Source organism: Plectropomus leopardus, chromosome 18, assembly GCF_026936395.1.
Source record: "Plectropomus leopardus strain MGB_pleo_1.0 chromosome 18, ASM2693639v1, whole genome shotgun sequence".
NCBI lineage: Eukaryota > Metazoa > Chordata > Actinopteri > Perciformes > Serranidae > Plectropomus > Plectropomus leopardus.
The window spans coordinates 33084457-33105404 of NC_142193.1; the positions used below are offsets into that span (position 1 = coordinate 33084457).

Sequence of the window (20948 nt, forward strand, 5' to 3'; positions counted from 1 at the left end):
GGCTCTTGGCTTCTGCCTCACAGTCACTCTGAGCGCATTTCCAAATGTTTCCTCTGATGTGTGTCGCGGGCCGGCGCTCTAATGATGCTGACATTTTTGTGAGATTACAGAGCGGACAGCAGGGTGTGCTGGCTCGGTGCAGAGGACATTACCTGCGTGTGGTTTCCCTGATTAAGAAAGCATCACCTGGAGGTCATGACCGATGAGGAAACATCGGTCAGGGTTTATTACCGACTGCACTGATCAATAAACATATAACTGCATGCCGCACACACTCTGCTTGTTATGAAACAGCCCCCCAAGTCAAACAAACTGAGTCACAGCCTATTTATAGCTCCTGCAATACATCTCTCATGTGTACGAGCGTTGGATGGAGGCTCGGCTGTGAGTCTGCGGTATAGACGAGCTGTTACATAAATGTGTTTCTGCATACATGTCTCAGGGGAGCGCTGATTCACAACATTAGCGTCTCTTTTTAACCGCAGTTTTCTTAGTCACCAGCCAGGCAAAAAATAATCATCAAGATGGTTAAATTTGGTCCTGATTTTTATACACTTTTCTGGATGTAAATTTGGAAGGACAGCAGGGCAGATTTTGGGAAGACATAGTGCTTACTTAACATTCAAATCAATGAGAAACATTAATGTGTTTATTTGCTTCCTTGCTGAGAGTTGGACAAGAAGACCCAGATGCCACTCTCATGTCTGTATGATGAATATAATGTAACCACTTTTACACACTCTAAAAGTTTACTCAGAAAAAATCTAGCACTGAAAAAACATTACCCTTAGTCTTTATTTATGTTTATATTATATCTATATATTGATACGTGTATTTAGATAGGTGTTTAGTTCAAGTCTAGTTAATTTTAAATTGTTGCAACTTAAATATGTCAAGTTTACGCAATATTTAGTCAATACTCTACAGCATCCTCTTAGACTGATCTTTTCTAAGTTAGGCCTTTTATTTAAAGTGGCTTAAATGCGTTTTGCTATCATGCAGCGTGGGGTATGGGACGCATCTGTTTGTGAAAATTGGCAGCACGTCAACAGCACACTGACTGTACATAAGTATCTCATAAGCCCTTCTTCAAAAATCCCAGACTTTCCCTTTCAGCCGTTGTCGGCACTAGTTGTTTGATGTCTATTGCAGCCACCGCACTAGCCGTCATTATTTCCAATCCGAGGCCACGCAGGCGTGTTATGGAGCCGTGATGGAAAGGCAAGCCCCTTATACATGGGAGCGGCCGCGTATGAGGGATTTCTGGGAGATGTAGTCCACGATTTCACAGAGGAATTGTGGATTCAAAACTTCCAGATGATCCGCAATCCAGATCATCTGGAACTTTTAAAGAGTGATGCAATAACAGCTCTTGTAGCTCCTGCTGCATCACGAGGGAGCCAGTTCCTCCTGACAAGCACAGACACAGCATCATGTGACCTCACAGCATCATGTGACCTGGAAAAGGGTAAAAAGGGTTTCCTTTGCAGTTTTGCCAAATATCGCTTTTCAAATCGCCTGAAATACCACCTCATGTAAGTTAAAAAACATTTTGCGATAAACAAATTTTTTCAAAATTTTCGTTTCCATTCAGCGTATTTTATATTCGCAATTTCAATTTGCGCAATTTGAGCTTCATGGAAACCCGCAAACTACTGCAGTGGAGTTGGAAAGTGACACGTGTTGCAATAGCGGTGTGTCTATAATGCAATATGTTTGTGTAACTGTAGAGAGAGATGGAGGAGAGCCGGGAGGAGAGAGCAGAAGATGGAGGGTCAGCAGTTACACAGAACCTGATCTGATCTGATAATTATGTGCAGGGGTCAGGACAAGATGTGGTAACCACTAAACCCCTTTTGTATTTGTTAATATCTAATATTACTGGCCGCTTCTTGTGTCAGTTGCTCGACTCACAGCGCTGAGTGTTATCACATTAGATAACGTTACATAGCGAGGGAAATGAGGCCAAGCTGGCATGTAGCTGGATGTGGGTGCAGCACACTGTGTCACTGCAGAGGGATTTTCTCCTGAGCCGTAATGAGGCAAGCATGACAAAAGGATTTCTGGAGCAACATTAGGCTGCCTTTAAAGCACAGAGAGGGTGCACGTATAGGAGGAATGTTGGAAAACGTGAAATAAAGCAGCAGAACGGATCAGAGTGCTGCTGTGACTTCTGATGCTCAGCTGAAGGTGATCTGTGGTCGTCTACGTGACCTTCTTCCTGCAGCGGCAAACTGTGTCAGCAGAGTGACTGCCTCCTCCCCTCCCCGTCCTCCTCTCCGGATTTCCCCCGCGGTCCACTTCTGAGTGTATTTTAAGCTCCACCACCTCCTGCAGGGCACTTTTACGTAATATGCCTTTGCCCGTCGAGTTTGGCTAACACCTTCCAGCTCATCTGTCTGACTCCCAGTGGCTGTTTTTGCAGAGCCGGTCAGCTGGTGTAAACAACCTCGCTGAGTCTTGTCTGTGCTACCCACTTGGCAAGAACTGGGATATTTATATCCATCCTGCTGCCCACCGCTGCTGCAGATCCCACAGCGGATGAATTATGAACAAAGTCAGGATGCAAAACTCATACTGTTTGACTGAGGCTGCACGATATTCTAGATGCAGTTTATGCGTGTTATAAACTTTTACCACTTCGACCACTGTAAATGAGAGAAATGTTACTGAGGACACTGTACAGATGTAAATGTGCATGAGCCATAAACTCCTGATGCTTTTATTACCAAGAAAGTTTCCTAGAAAGAGCTTGTAAGAGCTTGTAGCTTGTTGGTAGTAATCAGCAAAGTTAAAGTGTTAAAGTGAGTTTTGCCATAAGACCTAAATTAATAGCCCGGGCTATGGTTTGCTTAAACCACTGAACTCAACAGGCTTATATTTGAGACAGATGTCTGCATGGGACGGGCTTCTAATTCTTTTCACATTAAACTTTTGCTCAGTGTAGAAGGGAAATACAGTCAAATTGTTTTGCTAAACCTCCTTTTTTGCATATCTCTTGTTCACGCTTGTTTACCCTGCCAATATTACGTCTTTTTTGACACTCATGGTTTCTGCAAATGAAAAGAGTGATTGAATTGTAGAGAATCTTACCAAGCTAACAATGTGTGTAGCACATCCAAACCCACAAAAGTTTAAACATTTAAATTTGTATGCATGATCACAACAGCTAACTAATGTTATCTCCAGGAGGTCGCCAACAACCCAGTTTTAAACATACAAAGACCTTCAATAAAAATGAACTGCACGGAAAGCAGAACGAGCCTCTAATTGAAACATGCCTTTATTTGTCAAAACATGTAACCACACTGGGCTAGCAATTGGGATGAGGCTTTTATTTGAAGTTTTACGGTATTTTATTTTATTTGTTTGTTGTGTTGAGAATATACAAAGTTGAGCCTAGCATCCTTTTTAGTTCAAAGTTTGCTTAATCGCTGCTGCTAATATATGCATATTTTAAAATGTGCAACTACTAAAAATAAATGATAGCTACTAGGAACAAAACTACAAAATATAAATTTTTTTTAACATCAATGGTTGACACTGTTTTCATGCTTTCCGCTGTTTCTGCTGCCCTGAAACGTCACACAAACGTCACAACTCTGCAACTTGGGTTTTATCAAAATTTCCTGATTTCCCACTCGTAATCTGGCGGGCAGTCATGTGCTTGTAACTTGTAAATATGGTAAATATGATATTTCTGAAGAGCGCGTGAAGGTAGCCTCAGTCTTGATCATTGCACAGGATGTGACTCTTTTTTTTCTTGTAAACATCTTTTAGTTTGTGTTTACTGCTCAGTGCAGAAGTTTCAGGCGGTCACTGTGACTTTAAATCCTCTTGTCAGTATTTGCCAGCTCTCCTGAGATGTGTTTTGCCGTTGAGACAACAAACTGTTCACGAGGTGATCTGGCCTGCAGGTCAGACCAACAAGCTGAGCTGCTCCATAAGAGCCTGAGAGAGAATGTCAAGAATTCAGCCCCAACTTGTTGAACTCGTGCAGTTCCTCCTCTCTCAATGTTGTTTTCCTACTAAGTCCATTGCGACACAGTTCTGAGTGACTTGCTGATCCTCGCATTAGGTAATGCACCCGAAAGAAAAACAAAAAGTCAATGCAATAATGGTCAAGTGTTTAGAGATAAGAACCTGTAACCGCAGAATCTACTTCCACTGAATTTGTGTGTTTAATGAAGATCTTAGAAACAAATCATCAGACACAGGAGTCACATTGCGGCACTTTTTTTGCTTCATCTTGGAGACGAGTGTTGTGCAAAGATCCTCTTTATCATACTTTTTTTTTTTTATTTGTTTCCAAAGAAGTCTAAGTTGAACCCACTTTTTCAAGTGTTACATACAGATATTTCAAAAGCTAAACTGTTAACCAGATGGATGGAGCAACTCACTTCCTGTTGCATAAACCAAACGGACAGTGTGATTCTGCAAGAAATGTTCGTGTATTAAATGACTCCACATCTACACACGAAAAAAAAAATCAATAAACCTTTTTATTCTTCTGACTCTCACATTTCTCCTTAGACTTAATTTTTTTGAAACCAGAACAAACTGGCTTAATTTCAAATTAATTGTTTGTCAATGAACAACTTCATTACATAAATTACCCAAAATTAGCAAGGAGCTAGTAAAAAGTTACAAGAAAATGACTTGGAAAAATTTTAGTACAGTTAATATAAAAGTATTTTCTAATAATTATTTTCTAACAAAGTTCTCTCTCTCTTTTTGCTATCTTTTTTTCTAACTGTCAGTTCATTTTCTTGTCAGTTTTTCCTAATTTCTTGCAATTTTTAGGATATCTCTTGCCGAGTTGCTTGTTGCCTTTTGAGCCATGTTTTCAAAAGAAATTAAGGTTTCAAAGGTTTAAGCCTTTGAAACCTGAGCAAAGTAGGAAGCGGGGAAGGAGCAGGCAAGGAGCAACTTAAGAAGTAATTACTCCAAAATTTACGAAAAAAATAGGTACTTTTTTTTTTTTTAAAAAAGGCATAAAAAGGAAAGTCAAAAACATAAAAAACAAAGTAAATGACCTGACAAGTGCTTAAAAGTAATTCTCTGTAACACCATTTTAAAAAAAAAATAGGAAAAAATGTCCAGAAAACTATATTAATAGTCACATGCACTTATGTATGCATAATATGCACTTTTCTCAAGTCATTTCCTTGTTTGTTTTTGATTTTCCCTGTGTTTTTTCTTTTTTGCTATTTTTAAGTAATTTCTCATACTTTTCTTATTGCTTTTACGCCCCCCAATTTATGGATGATTTCCTTCTTTCCATGCCTTTTAAAAAATAATAAATCAGCCAATTTCCTCAGGTTTCAAAGGGTTAACCCATGTGAAAGGTGGCCAAATGTAACACAAGTACCTGATGGTGATCCAAGTTTCAAAGGGTTAAAGTTTAACATTTAAATAAGTACCACAGAGTCAGTTTCTTGCAGCTTCACACCAAAGTTAAATGATGAAGAGCTTAGAATTTCTCAACCATAAAAAAAATCATTCATGGATATGTTGAAGGTGAAGTGGGATTTTAGCATTTCAGATATTTAACTGACACTACCAGTCTTTTATTAAAGTCGTAAAATCTCCAGTTTCACAGTTTTCTAATATCCAGGTTCATCTTGAGGCTAAGTTGACTGCTGCACTTTGTGTTACTGGACCTGCAGGTGCTGTTGGTTAAAAAAAGCCAGCGCTCTGCTTATGTATAACATCCCCATCAGTCACTTGTGAGTGAGCCTGAAGGCAGCAGTCTGGCCTGCAGATCGGCCCACTCCGTTAAATACAACTATCAGCGCACGGTTTGTTTCCTGTTTGTGCCAGCGACCTATTTTATTGAGCCGCCGAGTTCATAAAGTCAGAGTGACACATCGGTGTATGAAGCTGAGGCAGCCTCATGCACAGTGTGGTGCCGCTGGTGCAGAGGATGGACTGCACACAGCTAAAAATGCAGCACCCCTGTCCTCCTCTGCAGTGATGTGGACAAACTGCTGTCCAATGTTGTTAGTCTCCACAGATTAGTCACTAGAAGCAAACGCTGGCATTATAAGCATCTGCAAACCATGAATATGTTACATTTGTCAGAGTGACATATTGTATAGACTGGCCCTGTCATCAGAAGGTGGAGCGCTCGCAGACCACTGTGAGAGCAACAGAGCCTGTAGTTTGGGAAAATTTTGATGATACCCAAGTTGCCAAGTTGTGTTGTTTGCGTGACGTTTCAGAAATGACGGAAAGCATGGAAACTGTGTCAACAATTGACAGGAAAAAACAATATATTTTCTTTTTATGCTCCCAGTAGCTAGTTGCACATTTTAATATCTACATCTATTAGCTGTAGCAAGCATGCAAACTTTGAACTATAAAGCAGCCAGGTAAGTATACTAACACTGATAACACCGTTATTTTATAACACCAGTTGCAAACTTGATGTCATGAATGCATGCAAAGTCAGTGGCACATCACAATATAAATATATAATATATAATAGATAATATGAATATGTTAGAATTTGTTATTTCAATTATTAGCATATCAAAAAACAAAATCTCAATAATACTGCATCATGACTTAAGTACTGTTATATCGTATCGTGGGGTCTCATCATGGCGATTCCCTCCCCTAAGCTAAGCTAATCAGCTGTGAGCAATAACTTCAATCCTCTCATCAAAAAAAACAAAAAAAAAAAGCAAATAAGAGTAATTCTCATCATTTCTGGCTATTCCTTTAACTTTTCAACAAAATGAAGTGTCATTAAACACTGCCAAATAGCGTTGTATTGAGGTTATTACTAAAAATAACATAACAAGTCACATAATTTAACCAAAGTCGGAGAGCATGTTTCCAGTGATGCAACTTTTCTGTGGAAAATGCCACATGAACGGAGACTGGTTCGGAGCAGCTCCTGCACTGTGACTGCAGCCACCGTCTCCTGTCTCTATCAGGAGCCAGCGGGGCCGGAGGTCCAGAGGGTATCTCAACTCCAGCATGTTTGCTCAGGGGGTTCATATATGTGACATGATACAGTACGTGCAGTTCATTGTCTCCAGCACACGCTAAAAACAAGAGGCCGGGTAAGCCCTCATGCTGCTCGCCACATGTGTCCTCAGCTGCATGCAGCTGTACAGGTAAGAGTTAACTTTCCAGGATTGTGTTGATGGCAAGTAAAATAGTCGGCAAGCCACAAAAGGCCTTAAGCCAACTTTTTACAGAAAGGACGAGGACAAAACGTGAGGAGTATATACGTAGAGCGCTCACATCCTCTCTGCGGCCAGTTTGAGCTCCTGAGCTCTGGGAGGCGCTATAGAGTCTCTCCGGCACTCTGGTCTTTTTTCTATATCCTGAACTCAACAAAGTGACTGATGAGTTGATGAACAGCCAGACAAACTGAAACTGTGCAAACTGAAAGTGCAAATATATAAAATACACTTATAATGGAAAGATGTCAATTAAAAAAACTCCCATTTATCGCAAAACAAGTTTTTATGCTCACATTAGGCAGTATTTCCGGAGAATCAAAAAAGCCATATTTGGCGAAAATGCAATGTTAACTTTTTTTTCACTTCTATAGGCAGCATCATGAGCGTTTTCGTATATATACTTGTCTTATTGGGACGTGTGTTACCGGACGGTACCTCTAGAGGAAACACGAGAGAGCTCAGACTGTAAACACCTGCATGTGTGGGATGTAAACAACAGACATGGCAACACTCAGGCATAAAAGGCGACAGTGCTGGTGGTAAATAAGGCTCAAAATCATCCTCTGCACAGCCAGCGTGCAAACCAACGCAGGGGACGCACTGCAGCCAAAATGCGTATGCGTAGTTAACAGAAAGTACATCTGCGACCTAACACGCCTACGTGGCCTTGAATTGCAAATAATGATGGCTAGTGTGTTGGCTGCAAAGGAAATAAAGCTGCTGAAGTATGTTAATTTACATTGTCCTATAAAATAAAATTAAATTAAATTAAATAAATATTATTCTATTGGTGTTTTTCAGGCTAGCAGCAAACACACACACAAACACACGCACACACATTTTACCTCACAGTGTTTGCACAGCTCTCACTTGTTCTGAATACAATTGCCTGAAATACCACCTCATCTCATGCAAGCTTAAAAACTTTTCTGTTATTAATGAGAGTTTTATCAAAACGTACGTGTTTCCATTAGGCGTATTTTATATTCACAATTTATATTTGCACAATATAAAGTTTAATGGAAAGTCACCTATTGCTCTTGACTTTCTCAAAAGCATCTTTTTTTAGCGCTTTGAGCACCGCCGGCCGAGTGCCATCTAGTTTCATCATACTGGACACACACACACACAGTACTGGTATTATCTTTTAACTCAAAGGCACCACAGCAGACCGATCACACATCACGAGTCAGACGTCGTGTAATGCACAGGATGACATTTTTTGAACTTCGACATCCTGTAACTACTTTCGAAACCAACAGACAAAACTATCTCTCCAGTTATTATTCATTATGCATTATTACGTGCTGTCAACTATCATTGCATCATCCTGCAGATGTTTGAGTCTGACGCAGCAGCGCTCCAGGCAGCGATGACGCCTCACTGAATTTTTGAAAAACTTTTTACGAGTCCTGTTGGAACAGACTGGGCTGTGGCTCTGACTGCAGGGGAAAAGAGGCTGGACGGAGACTCCTTCAAACTTATCCTCCGAAATTCCTACAGCTTGTTTGTGACATACATACCGCACATACATAGTGGATTAGCCTGTCAGGGGCCCCAGGCACCCGTCTGAACTCTGTTACGTATGTGCACCCTGTCACCTCCGAGATCTGTGCAACAAGTATCCTAGCTGGACTGTTTTGACCCAGTGTTTTATATTTTGTGTCTCTGTTGATGGTGTCGGTTTTTCCTCATTGTTTACAGTCCCATTGTTGTACAAATTACAGTCAAAAGTCAACATTTTTTCCCCTTGAATGCTTTTCTTCCTAATTAAACTTAATATGTAGAAAGAAGTAAGTTAGTTAAGAAGAAAGTTATCAGCGTGTCTAATGGTATCCGACACTTAAATTTAATGCTTTTTAAGACCTTTTCAAGATCATTTTCAACCCAATTTTACACAGATTTTTGGACTAAATCCTATTTTTCTCATTCAAGAATAACAAATGAGAATAATGATAAATATTTCAGGGGAAGAGTAAATGCAACTTAAAGAATACAAGCAGTAAACACAGAAATAATAGTACTAATAATAGAATTTATCAAGATCAAGACATAATAAAAGAATAAATTAAAAGGTAAATTAAAAGACAAACTAGATTAATTAAAATAGCGCCATCAATAAAAATGGTTTTTAACTCTGTGAAAGGACATGGGAAGAAGGCAATGAGAGACTAAAGTAATAGTCCAAAAATTAGCAAAAAATTACTAAAACATTAAAAGAAAATTACCGCAAAATAAGAAAAATAGGAAAAAGAAAAAGAAAAAAGAAAATGACCTGAAAACGTGTATTTTTTTTCATGTAACTTTTTTTCAAAATCATAAATAAAATAATAAATAGTTTTCTCAACATTTTTCACTTTTTTTAAGCAAATGTTTAGGTAATTTTTTAAATCGCCTTACACTCTTTTTTTTTTTCAATTTGTGGGACACTTCTTGCTGAGCTCTGCATCACATTTTCGCCCATGTATTCTACAGAAATCAAACCAATTTGTTCAGGTTTCAAAGGTTTAAATGATTGTAAAAGGCCTCTGAATGCAGTACAAAAAACTGATGTCGATCCAGGTTTTAAAGGGTTAAGAATGGATTTAAAATGATTATGAAGTCGTTTGATTTTGGTTTTAGTATGTTCTTATAGCATTGTGTTGTGTGGGACATCCTGGCGCTGGTCGAGGGGGGCAAGACCTAAGAATTCTGCTCTTTTTGTTTTTGTTTTTTAATATGATAAGATGCAGCGATAAAGTGAATCTGAAAATAAAAGAGGCCACTGATCTTGCAGCCTTAGAAGAAATATATGGTGGCTGAAGAATATTTTTTGGGGTCCAACATTTTGAAACCTAAGTAAATTTGCTTGGTTAAAAAAAAAAAAAAAACATGGGAAGAGGGCAATGGGAAACTTAACAAGAAATGGCCTCAAAATTAGCAAAAAAAAATAGTAAAAAGTTACAGGAAAATTACAAGAAAAAATGCTGAAATAAAAAAAAGAAAAAGGAAAAAATGTAGTTTTCTGGAGATTTTTCCAATTATCAAATAATCCTAATCCCTCTATTCAAAACTATTTCTTTAGTCATTTTCTGGCCTCCTTTTACTCGATTGTTTCCTTTTTTCTGCAAATTTTGGGAAATTTCTTGCCAAATTGGTCATTTTTTGTTTTCAAAAGAATTCAAACCCATCTGCTCAGGTTTCCAAAGGGTCAAATAGCTTATAAAAGGCGTCTGAACGCAGGACAAGAAAGCTGATGTTTAGGTTTTAAAGGGTTAAAAAGGAGAAAAAACACAATATAAACTGAGTCATAAACTTGTCCTGTCTCTTGAAGCCAGAGGCAGAGAGACAGGCACAGCATTACCTAATTATTATGAGCAGATTACCATATAATCAGATGATGGGGGGGCGGGGGCGGTGATGATGATGATGGTGATGGTGACGAAGTTCTCTGTTATGTGAAAGCCGATAGGAGCTTTCCGTTGGATGGGGGGTTCACAGAGAGAGGCGGTCCCAGAAATGCGCGCACACAAAAGGACCCTGCTGCGGGTTCATGTGAGGATAGGAACCGTCCTGAGCTGAACTCCGCGTCACAAAGAGGAGCTGCGGGTTTCCAAGTGGAGCAGAGAGGAGGAGGTGCGCCAGGACCATCATAATATGAAGTAACAGCGCTCAGAGGATCTGCGGCAGTTACATCGGAGACAGAGACACCGAGACACCGAGACAGTCCCTGAACCGGACACACACACACACATACACGCACACACACACACACACACACGGCTGGAGCAGCGGAGGACTACAGCGCGCGCCGGCGAAGAAAACTCATTTACAGGTAAATAATAATAATAACTACAAGATGATTATTTATTTCCGTTTCTTCTTTGTGATTCGGTTTAAATTATGGACACTTTAATATCACTTCGCTACATAAAAACCTAAACATGATGCATACCTAAAAATACATTGTCTTAGGAATCTAAATAACAAATAATAGCTATAAATCGCCGGTCTATTTAAATCTATATTTATCATTCTAATAACACAACTCTTTTAATTACTTTTTAAACCATGTCATAATTATAAGTTTAACATTTTATTCACTCGTGTTATTCCTTTTATAATACTTTAATGGTCTTTAATTAAAAAAAACTAAATTGCTATTATACAAATGAAAGTGTACAAAAAACTACACTGCACATATTTCTCATGTTATCACTTTTTTAACCATATTTTTGTCTATTGCATGTTTAATATTGTATGTTTAATTCCTTGTACATTGCAATAAAATCCTCTCTTATTCTGACTCAAGAAAAAAGTTGCACCTTGTTTAGAGATATTAAAACTAAATTTGAAGTCTCAAAAGCTGGTGATGATGCCAAAGAAGAGCAGCAGAAGTGAGGTCAGATTAGAAAAAAAGTAAAAGCAACCAACAGAAGATCAGCCTGTCATCACACATGTGGGTCAGTGCTGGTGAAGCACGCAAACCAAACCGGAAACCAATCACTGGACCGATTACTTAAGTGGGCTTAGTAAAGATGACACACAATGAGGAACAAGACACGCTCCTGAAAATGAAGCCGTTAATATTTGTTTCAGGTCTTGAATTCAAATGTAGGTTAAGCTATAAATAGATCACATTGTGTTAGAGATTTGTGCGTTTAAAGCAGATGTCGCATGCTTATTGTGAAGCAAAAAGTCTGCAACAAGCGAGAAAGAAAATGCATTGTGTCCCATATTGAACGTATGATGAGGCTTTGCAAGGTTACGGTACAAGTCGCTCTCGTTTTATTGGAGAGATGTAATGGGGTTACATAATACTGTGTTGTAATGGCTCTTGCATAACAACTAAATCCCTCCTCTGGTGTCACTTTAATCACTAGGTGGCACTGTTGCTGCATCCAGGAGCCCCTCAGAGTTTGGTGAAAACACTCAGCACAGAGGAGAGACTCTGGAGAGACTCACTTCCTGACGGGCGAGATGTACGAGGAAGAGTCCCAGCAGATAAGGGGGCAGCAGGACGTGGCTGTGCTCCAGACTCTGGAGTCCACTGCAGTAGTGAGTCCAGGAGGAGGCAGCTGCAGTGGTGGAGGAGGAGGAGGAGGAGGAGGAGGAGGAGGGCCTCTGTCCTTCACAGACGAAGCTGTGTCCATCCTGACCTCCAGCAGCCTGTTGGCGCGCTCCCTGCTGGGACGCACCTCTGCCGTCAAACGCAAAGAGAGCCCGTCCTCCAGCATCCGACGCAAGCGGGAATTCATCCCGGTTGACAAGAAGGACGAAGGCTACTGGGACAAGAGGAGGAAGAACAATGAGGCGGCGAAACGCTCCAGAGAGAAACGGCGTGTGAACGATATGGTCCTGGAGAGCCGCGTCCTGGCTCTGCTGGAGGAAAATGCTCGTTTGAGAGCGGAGCTGTTGGCCCTGAAGTTTCGCTTCGGTTTGGTCAAAGATCCGTCCAACGCCCCCATCCTGCCGCTCACTTCAGCTCCTCAAACTCTGACTCCTCACTATTATCTCCACAGAGGGGATGGCAGCCTCCCTGGCTCCTCTGCGTCACCTCCCAACAACCAATTGGGCACCAAGGCATCCAGGGATGGCAGTAACATGTCAGAGGACTCTGGGTTTTCCACGCCAGGTGGGTCCAGCGTGGGCAGTCCGATCTTCTTTGAGGATCGGCTGAGCGACCACGGGAAACTGTCACCGCACAGGGCAGAGGAGCTGGGCTACGACCTCCATCACTCCCCTTCTGATGTCACAGCGGGGCCGAGTGGAGGGAACCACGCTGAGGTGAAAAGCCTCCCTCACAAGCTACGATTCAAGACGCCTGGCTGTGGGGACGCAGTGGACGCTGCAGGGGACAGCGCCAGGCGCAGCCCCGCGTTGTCTGCAGGACGTGAAGCTCCGAGAGAGACCCGGAAAGGAGGCGAAACGGCGGCCGGGCAGTCCTGGCTGCAGCAGCCGGACGCAGAGGACGGCAGAAAAGGCAGACAGTCCCCTCAGTACAACACTTACAGTGTCCAGCCGCCTCCCACGCAAACGGAGGTCCAGTACAAACACGAGAACACTCACCTGAAGTGTCAGCTCAACTCTCTGAGCGAGGAGGTGGCGCAGCTGAAGAAGCTTTTCACAGAGCAGCTCATGGCCAAAGTCAACTGAGGGACAGAGCGGCGAGCGTGTGGACTCAAATGGACAAAGATCTGCTGAACATGAGCCACAGCACAAAAACCGGAGCGCTGGACCGTTCACAGGACTGATCTGCTTTTAACGAACTTTTAAAAATGTGTTGTTTTTATCTCAAACACTGTATGATATTGTAATAAATGTGGATATAACATTCATCTCATAACTTAATCCCACCTCCACACAGGGAGTCTCACCTGTAGTAGTGTGAACAGTTACACTGTGACGACTAAAACACACACAAACTCTTCACATCATCACGAGCTTCACTTCACCTCACACACTCAACAGGTTTTAGTGGTTCTGCAGTAACTTCAGCTACAAGTCTGCCAGCAGGTTGTGAATGCATCTCGGTAGAGGAAGCATTTGCAGTTTAAGGGTGGTATGACTTACTGTGGACCTTTTTTTCACCGCCGGGGCAGAGCAGAGACAGAGCCGAGACAGAGCAGAGACAGAGCAGGGACAGAGCCGGGGCAGAGCAGAGACAGAGCCGAGACAGAGCAGAGACAGAGCAGGGACAGAGCCGGGGCAGAGCAGAGACAGAGCCGAGACAGAGCCGAGACAGAGCAGGGACAGAGCAGAGACAGAGCAGAGACAGAGCCGAGACAGAGCCGAGACAGAGCAGGGACAGAGCCGGGGCAGAGCAGAGACAGAGCTGAGACAGAGCTGAGACAGAGCAGGGACAGAGCAGGGACAGAGCCGGGGCAGAGCAGAGACAGAGCAGAGACAGAGCCGAGACAGAGCAGGGACAGAGCAGGGACAGAGCAGGGACAGAGCAGGGACAGAGCCGGGGCAGAGCAGAGACAGAGCAGAGACAGAGCAGAGACAGAGCCGAGACAGAGCAGAGACAGAGCGGGGACAGAGCGGGGACAGAGCCGAGACAGAGCCGAGACAGAGCCGAGACAGAGCAGAGACAAAGCCGAGACAGAGCTGAGACAGAGCCGAGACAGAGCAGAGACAGAGCAGAGATAGAGCCGAGACAGAGCAGGGACAGAGCAGGGACAGAGCAGGGACAGAGCAGAGACAGAGCAGGGACAGAGCAGAGACAGAGCCGAGACAGAGCTACAAACACAAACACAGACAGAAAGAAAAACATGAGCTGTCAAAGGTTAAAACAACGGTTTGTTTTGAATTCATTCTCACACAGAAAACACTGATTTACAGCTTGTTTCTCATCTATTTTCATGTCTCACGTCAAAAAGCAGCTTTTGTTTTAAAGGAAAGACACTGAAACGTGTTCTGATTTAGGTGTCTCGTGTCTCATTTCAGTGTCTGTTCTGCTCAGTTTGAAGACATTTTATTACCGTTGTGTTTTCTGTAGGAAGGTTGTGACAAGAATTTAACATCTGCTGTTTTTCTGTGAAGTTTTCATATTAAAAAATAAATGACAGATTCAACATCACGGTGGTGAGATGATTATTTCTGGAGGAAACCTTAAGCCTTTGATACCTGAGCAAATTGGTTTTATTTCTTTCAAAAACACACAAACACAACAACTTCACAGGGAATAGGCCAAAAACTAGCAATAAATGAGTACAAAGGTACAACAAAAATACCTGAACAAAACAAAAAAAGTAAAAAACAAAAACATGCACCAATCTATTGTTTCTCTTTTCTTTCCTTTTCTCCTTATATATATTGTTTCTTCTCTCTGTATTTTTAAATTTGATTTCTTCCTTTCTTTTCTTCCATTTTCCTTTTTTGTTTTTAAATAATATAGTTTATGTGGAAAAATATATTATGTGAACTTGTTTGCAACGCTAATCGTGTACAATGCTTACCTTTAAGGGTATTTTTAATTTGCTGAATAATGTTTTCTATACACTGGCATCAGGAATTCTATTTTCAATTGCAATTTCGTTTGCCATTTTCAGTTGTATCTTAACTTTAAAACCCCAATATAAAGACTTGGGAAAAAAAACAAGAAAATGAGCCAAAAGAAAAAGGGATGAGAATAGAAAATGTACACGTCCTGTTTTTGTTATGTAACATAATTTTAAATACTTAAATACATAATTATAAATATTGTACCCTAGACTTTTTTCATCGTGATTTTTCAATAATGCCCCTCCTCATAACAACACATTTTCAGCTCATTTTTTGTCACCTTTTACTCATATCTCGCTGCCTTTTTGCCAATGTTTTACAAAGAAATAAAACCCATTTGCTCAGGTTTCAGAGGGTTAAATATCATCAGGAGAAAGCTGTAGCTCTGCAGGGAGCTCTCTAAAGTCAAAAATACGACCCGTGTTACATCACGATGATGTCATCAGGGTTAGCTCAGCATGAGCTGCAGATTTAAAGCGACAGTAAAGGGACAAACGTCGAAACTCTCCGTTTACCTACAGTGCTATTGATCAGTCTACATAGAGTTGTTGTGAGCTGCATAGTATTGGAGATATCCAAATTTTCCAAATATCTCCAGCACTCTGCAACTAACGTCAAAACTATTGAGACTGATAAACAGCACTGCAGGCAAAAGGAAAAAATATGTAGCTTAGATTTTCGTGGTAAATTGTCCTTTTAAGTGCCTTAAACATCCCTAAGTTGTCTCACAGTCAAAGGTCTGAACAGTCAAGTCTAAGCCAATAGTGGTAGTCAAAAGTAACTAAGTCCATTTTCTCAAGTACTGGAAATATCGTACCTTTTATTCTAATATATTTGTGAAAAAAAGAGTGGACAAATGTTGGTACAGGTACCCAAATTTGGTATATGCAGGTATCAGGTAGCTACAGGTTACTCGACATACAAAGGATGATTTTTTTAAGAGACAGATTATAAAAATATGATGTGCTGCTATAGATTAACCTCCCAGAGTAATAATACATTAGACCCAAATCGATCAATTAAGCATCTAAAGTTAATGACACATGCTCATCTGAGTCTGCATTTAATTTCCAAAACAACAGCTAATTAGAGGACAAGAAGAGGAGGGTAATGTTTGGCTGACAAGATCTGACAAACGCAGGCGAGGCGGAGAGGAGCTATGCACCTGTCCGGTTTCTCACAGACAGAGACAGAGGCAGAGGCAGAGGCAGAGGCAGAGGCAGAGGCAGACGCAGAGGCAGAGGCAGACGCAGAGGCAGAGGCAGACGCAGAGGCAGAGGCAGAGGCAGAGGCAGAGGCAGACGCAGAGGCAGAGGCAGAGGCAGTGGGTGTACCTGCTACTCAACAGAGCTTTAATCGTAACAGCTGGAGGGAAATTCATGGTAGCATGATCTGATGGGGTCATGCAGTCACATTCAGTCCACATACTGAGAGTTATGGTTATTTTGTCACTGTGTATTGTCTTTACACATACTACACTGACAAGTTTGGGCGTTTTTTTTTTTTTAAAGGTGAGTGTAAAAGTGGGTTAAATGGCCACAAGAAACTTAACAAGAAGTGGGCCAAAAAATGAGCAAAAATAAATAAATAAATACAACAATTTAAAACATAAAGAAAAAAAGGAGAAAACTACAAGAACATGACCTCAAGAAAGTGAGGCCTCAAGAAAAATCTGTGACATAATTTTAAATTTGTAATAATAAGACTTAAAATGTAGTTTTCTGGTAATTTTCTCTATTTTTAATAATATGTAATAATCCCTCCTAAATGAATTTTGAGATCTTTTTTATCACCTTTCACACCTTTTTTTGCAATTTGTGCCGAGCTGTTATTAATTATTATTATTATCAGTAGTAGTAGTAATATTAATAACAGTAAACTTTATTTATAGCTTTTCATACAAGGAATGCAGCTCAAAGTGTTTCACAATAAATTAAAAAAGCAGCACAAAAAACAAAATGATTAGATAATCAAAAAACAGACGGTGATAAACAAGATTTAATTGTTGCGTTTAATTGTGTGTATTTAAAAACAGACCAGCAGAAGATCTGACAGCTCGTGAGGGATAATAAAACAACAGAGAGTCTACAATATAAGCCGGTCCAAAACCAATTTAGAGCTTTAAAAAACAAGTAAAAGAACCTTAAAATCTATTTGAAATACTGTATACTGGCAGACATTATGTTTTTGTCTCTATCTTTTGGAGAGAAACCAAACCAATGTTCTTAGTAAGTTTAAATACAGAAGGCGTATGAACACAGCACAAGAAAACTGATGTTGATCCAGGTGTCAAAAGATTAACTTAAAATCTGACGCCACTGTTTCCCTTCGCTTTAGTTGTAAATTAAGATAAGAAAATCATGCTTAGAGCCAGCAGGGGGCAGCAGAGACAACACCTTCAGCTCCACCTGGAGCCCCACTGTCTGCATTACACCATCTACCTGAGATATTTGTCATGTGACAGATCACTGCTGCTGTTCTTGTTCCTGCAGGTTAGTCGGCATGGTGATGAGTGATGGTTAAATCCAGCATCGGTGTGCATGCATTTGTTCACTCTGTGTGTGCAGGTACATCAGTTTAAGTGTTCTGTATATTTAAAACATTTTCACTGCTTTGCCTGCAGTTAGACGGTGGTTTTCTGTGGAAAATGAAGCCATTATATTGCTCTCTTCAAAACCAGACCCCACTGATACAAACAGTGATTTAAACCTTTAAAACCTGAGTAAATTGGTTTGATTTCTTTCAAAAATATTGAGATGGCATCGAGCAACTTAACAAGACATGACCCAACAATTAACAAAAAATTAGTTAAAAAATTACCTAAAAATAAGCTAAAAAAGATGGAAAGATAAAAAAAACAACAACATAAAAATACCTAGAGCATTCATGTCCTATTGTATTATTTTGTGTATTATTTGTCTTGTGTTTGTCTTTTTTTTGTCTCTTCTTCTTGCACAACTCTATATCATTATTTTATTGTGCTGTGTATTTGTTCTGACCCGACGAGGGACCGCAGATGCGAATTAGCTCTAAGCTATAATCTGGTACGATGCTTTAAATGGTGACATTTATGTTTTAAACTGTACATGGTCCCTTTAAAATATAATGAAATAAAATAAAAATAACACAATAAAACATGACAAAATAAAATAAATTAAAATCAATAAAAATAAAACTTAAATTAAATTAAATATGGCTATGATTTTTTTCAGAAAATCGGATTTTGCCAACACGTAGACTGTACAAACAGCAGAAGCAAACCTGTGGTGAAATGTTAAGGTAATAAGAGGTGAGGCGGAGAGAAGATGGGATTTAACTAATCTACTACAACATGCTGCTGTTATGATATTGTCTTCACACACACACACACACACACACACACACACACACACACAGAAAGAAAAAAAACACACACAACCCCCCCAACCCCCATTGTGTTCCCCCTTTTTTTTCCAGTGAAAGGATAAAGCCTGTTGCTAGGCAGGCAGTGCGACAGTTGCCATGGGAACGCTTGCAGACATAGCTGTAAGGGGGGGAAAGGTGGGGCAGGGTGGGGATAAGGACGGGGTGCAAAAAAAGAGGGAGTGATGCAGAGAGAGAGTGTTTACGGGGGGAGGGGGATCCAAGTTCACGGCCAATGCCTCTGCTCTCACTGCTGTTTGTCTCCTCCGGCTAAAGACGGAAACAAAGAGCAGCGAAGGAATGGAGGACAGAGTTCAGGTTTTAGGGACCGTATTTGGGTTACCCTCTGAGAGTAAGTGTCGCGGGGTGTGTGTGTGAGATGAGGCTCAATGAACACGCAGATATTAGAAAAGAAAATACAAAAAAAACCAAACATGAAATTTAAAGGCTTTAAATCATTTTTAGGGTGCGCTTTGATATTACACACACTCGTATCACTGCGCACAAAATGCACTTTTCAAAAATCACACTTTATAAAATCTTATTCATTAATATGATTTTCTACTTTCATTAAGTTTATTTTTTAACTAACATCAGCCCTAATCATATCAATCATATCAAATATTCATTTTTTTATCATTTAAAATTTCTAAAAAAGAAAATTAAAGAATATTTGATATTTATGATAAGGACTCATTTTGGTTTAAAAAATACACTCAATGAAAGTACAAAATAAGATTATTATATAATATTTTTTATAGCCTGATTATGAAAAGCGCGTTTTGCGTGCGGAGCGGTATGTGTGAGTATTTGACACTGCACATCAAATACAAAAAATAAAAAAATAGTGTAAAAAGCGATTATGCTGCTAATCACTGACATATCCTAAGATGTGATAATAAATAATCTACTTAGAATGTGGTATACTGAAAATTATTTCTTAAGTGATTTATTTTCATCTTAACATCATGAAAAAAACCTGGCATTTAATGGGTTAACTCTTTAAATCCCAGGTTTTTGTTTTTGATTTTTGATATAAAAAATATTTTCATCGACTGATATGTCTGATGCTTTGTAATATGGTCTTGACATCACTGTTTTTCTGTCCCTATGTATGTTTTCTTTGTATTTTCTATGTAATTTATTGAATTGTTGATTGTCGGTTGTTTTACCACCCTGAGTGGTTCAGATGGTTAACCTCACCTGCAACCAGAGCTCATCAGCCTGCTGATGTGCTTTATGTATACATATAGGCGTGGTTTCATCTTTTCAAACATTACACCTGAAATAAACTTGTGTGGCAGGAAGTAAGTGTGCAGGTGTTTTTTGCCCCTACGTGATACAAAGTTTCACCCACGATTATGTTAAGTTTCAACATATCCACTGTACAATAACAATAACCTACAAATGTAACATATTCGTAGTTTACTGAATTGTGCAATGCTTACATTTATTTTGGAGACTGGATTTTAAAAGAATAACCTAGAATACCAAATCAAGAACTGGCAAAAAAAACAAAAGGCCACTTAGCATAATTGAGACAGTTACTGAGTGTACTCAAGAAATAAAACACAAGAATTAATAATCACTGTAGTATGAAAAGTCAAAAGTAGTCAGCATCTTTCAAAGACAAAAAAAAATCTAATTCTGCAATTAGTGTACACACCAAACATAAAAATATTACTGTAATATCGGGATGTAGAACATGTTGCTCACATCTTTGTGGGAAAAGATGATTGCGGGGAAAAAATAAGCTTGAGTTTCCTGAACGTACACTCAAACTCACGCACACTCTCAGGGCTAAGCAACAGATAGTACAGGCTTTGATATGAGCGCAGATAATAAAGACATCCGCAGCTGCCGTCAAGCCTCCGAGGCATCCACTCTGGCACTTTAAAAATCTCTGTGGATGATGCTGTACCACAAACTTACTGAGACACTGAGCAGACCTGAACCCTGTGTCTGGAGTAAGATTGCCATCTGAAAATCAAAACTGCACAGTTCTCTTTGCAAAGCAGCAATTTCAATGTTACTTCTCTCCCTGCAACTAAATAGGAGCTACACCCCAAAATGTGAGACGATCACCGCCAGTGTGAGAGATTCATTCAGCTGTTATTTAAAAGCTGGCGGCTCAATTATCCAAAAGATGACGTTTAAATCACAAGAGTGGCAAAACAAAACGGTTTAATGTGCTTCATCTATGCTCCATGCCTGCCAACATGACAAGCAGTCCCATTTGTGATCAGGATCAATCAAAACACGCACTTCAGTTACGTAACGTGATTACATTGTGGCCGTAGGAGCCCGTTCGACTGTTAAACGCGGCGTGGCAGAACGTAAATTCAGCTTATTGTAACAACA

At 40.1% G+C, this 20948-nt stretch overlaps 2 protein-coding genes across 3 annotated transcripts in view; one reads left to right on the plus strand and one right to left on the minus strand.

Annotated features, from left to right (window-relative positions):
* Positions 1-20948, minus strand: part of plppr2a (phospholipid phosphatase related 2a) — a 193218-nt gene that overhangs the window by 117136 nt on the left and 55134 nt on the right. The gene's annotated exons all lie outside the window — the stretch shown is intronic.
* nfil3-6 (nuclear factor, interleukin 3 regulated, member 6) lies at positions 10732-14760 on the plus strand. The gene is made up of 2 exons (XM_042514873.2): positions 10732-11013; positions 12062-14760. The coding sequence occupies exon 2, from the start codon at positions 12159-12161 to the stop codon at positions 13332-13334; it is 1176 nt and encodes a 391-aa protein (XP_042370807.2). The 5' UTR covers positions 10732-11013; positions 12062-12158; the 3' UTR covers positions 13335-14760.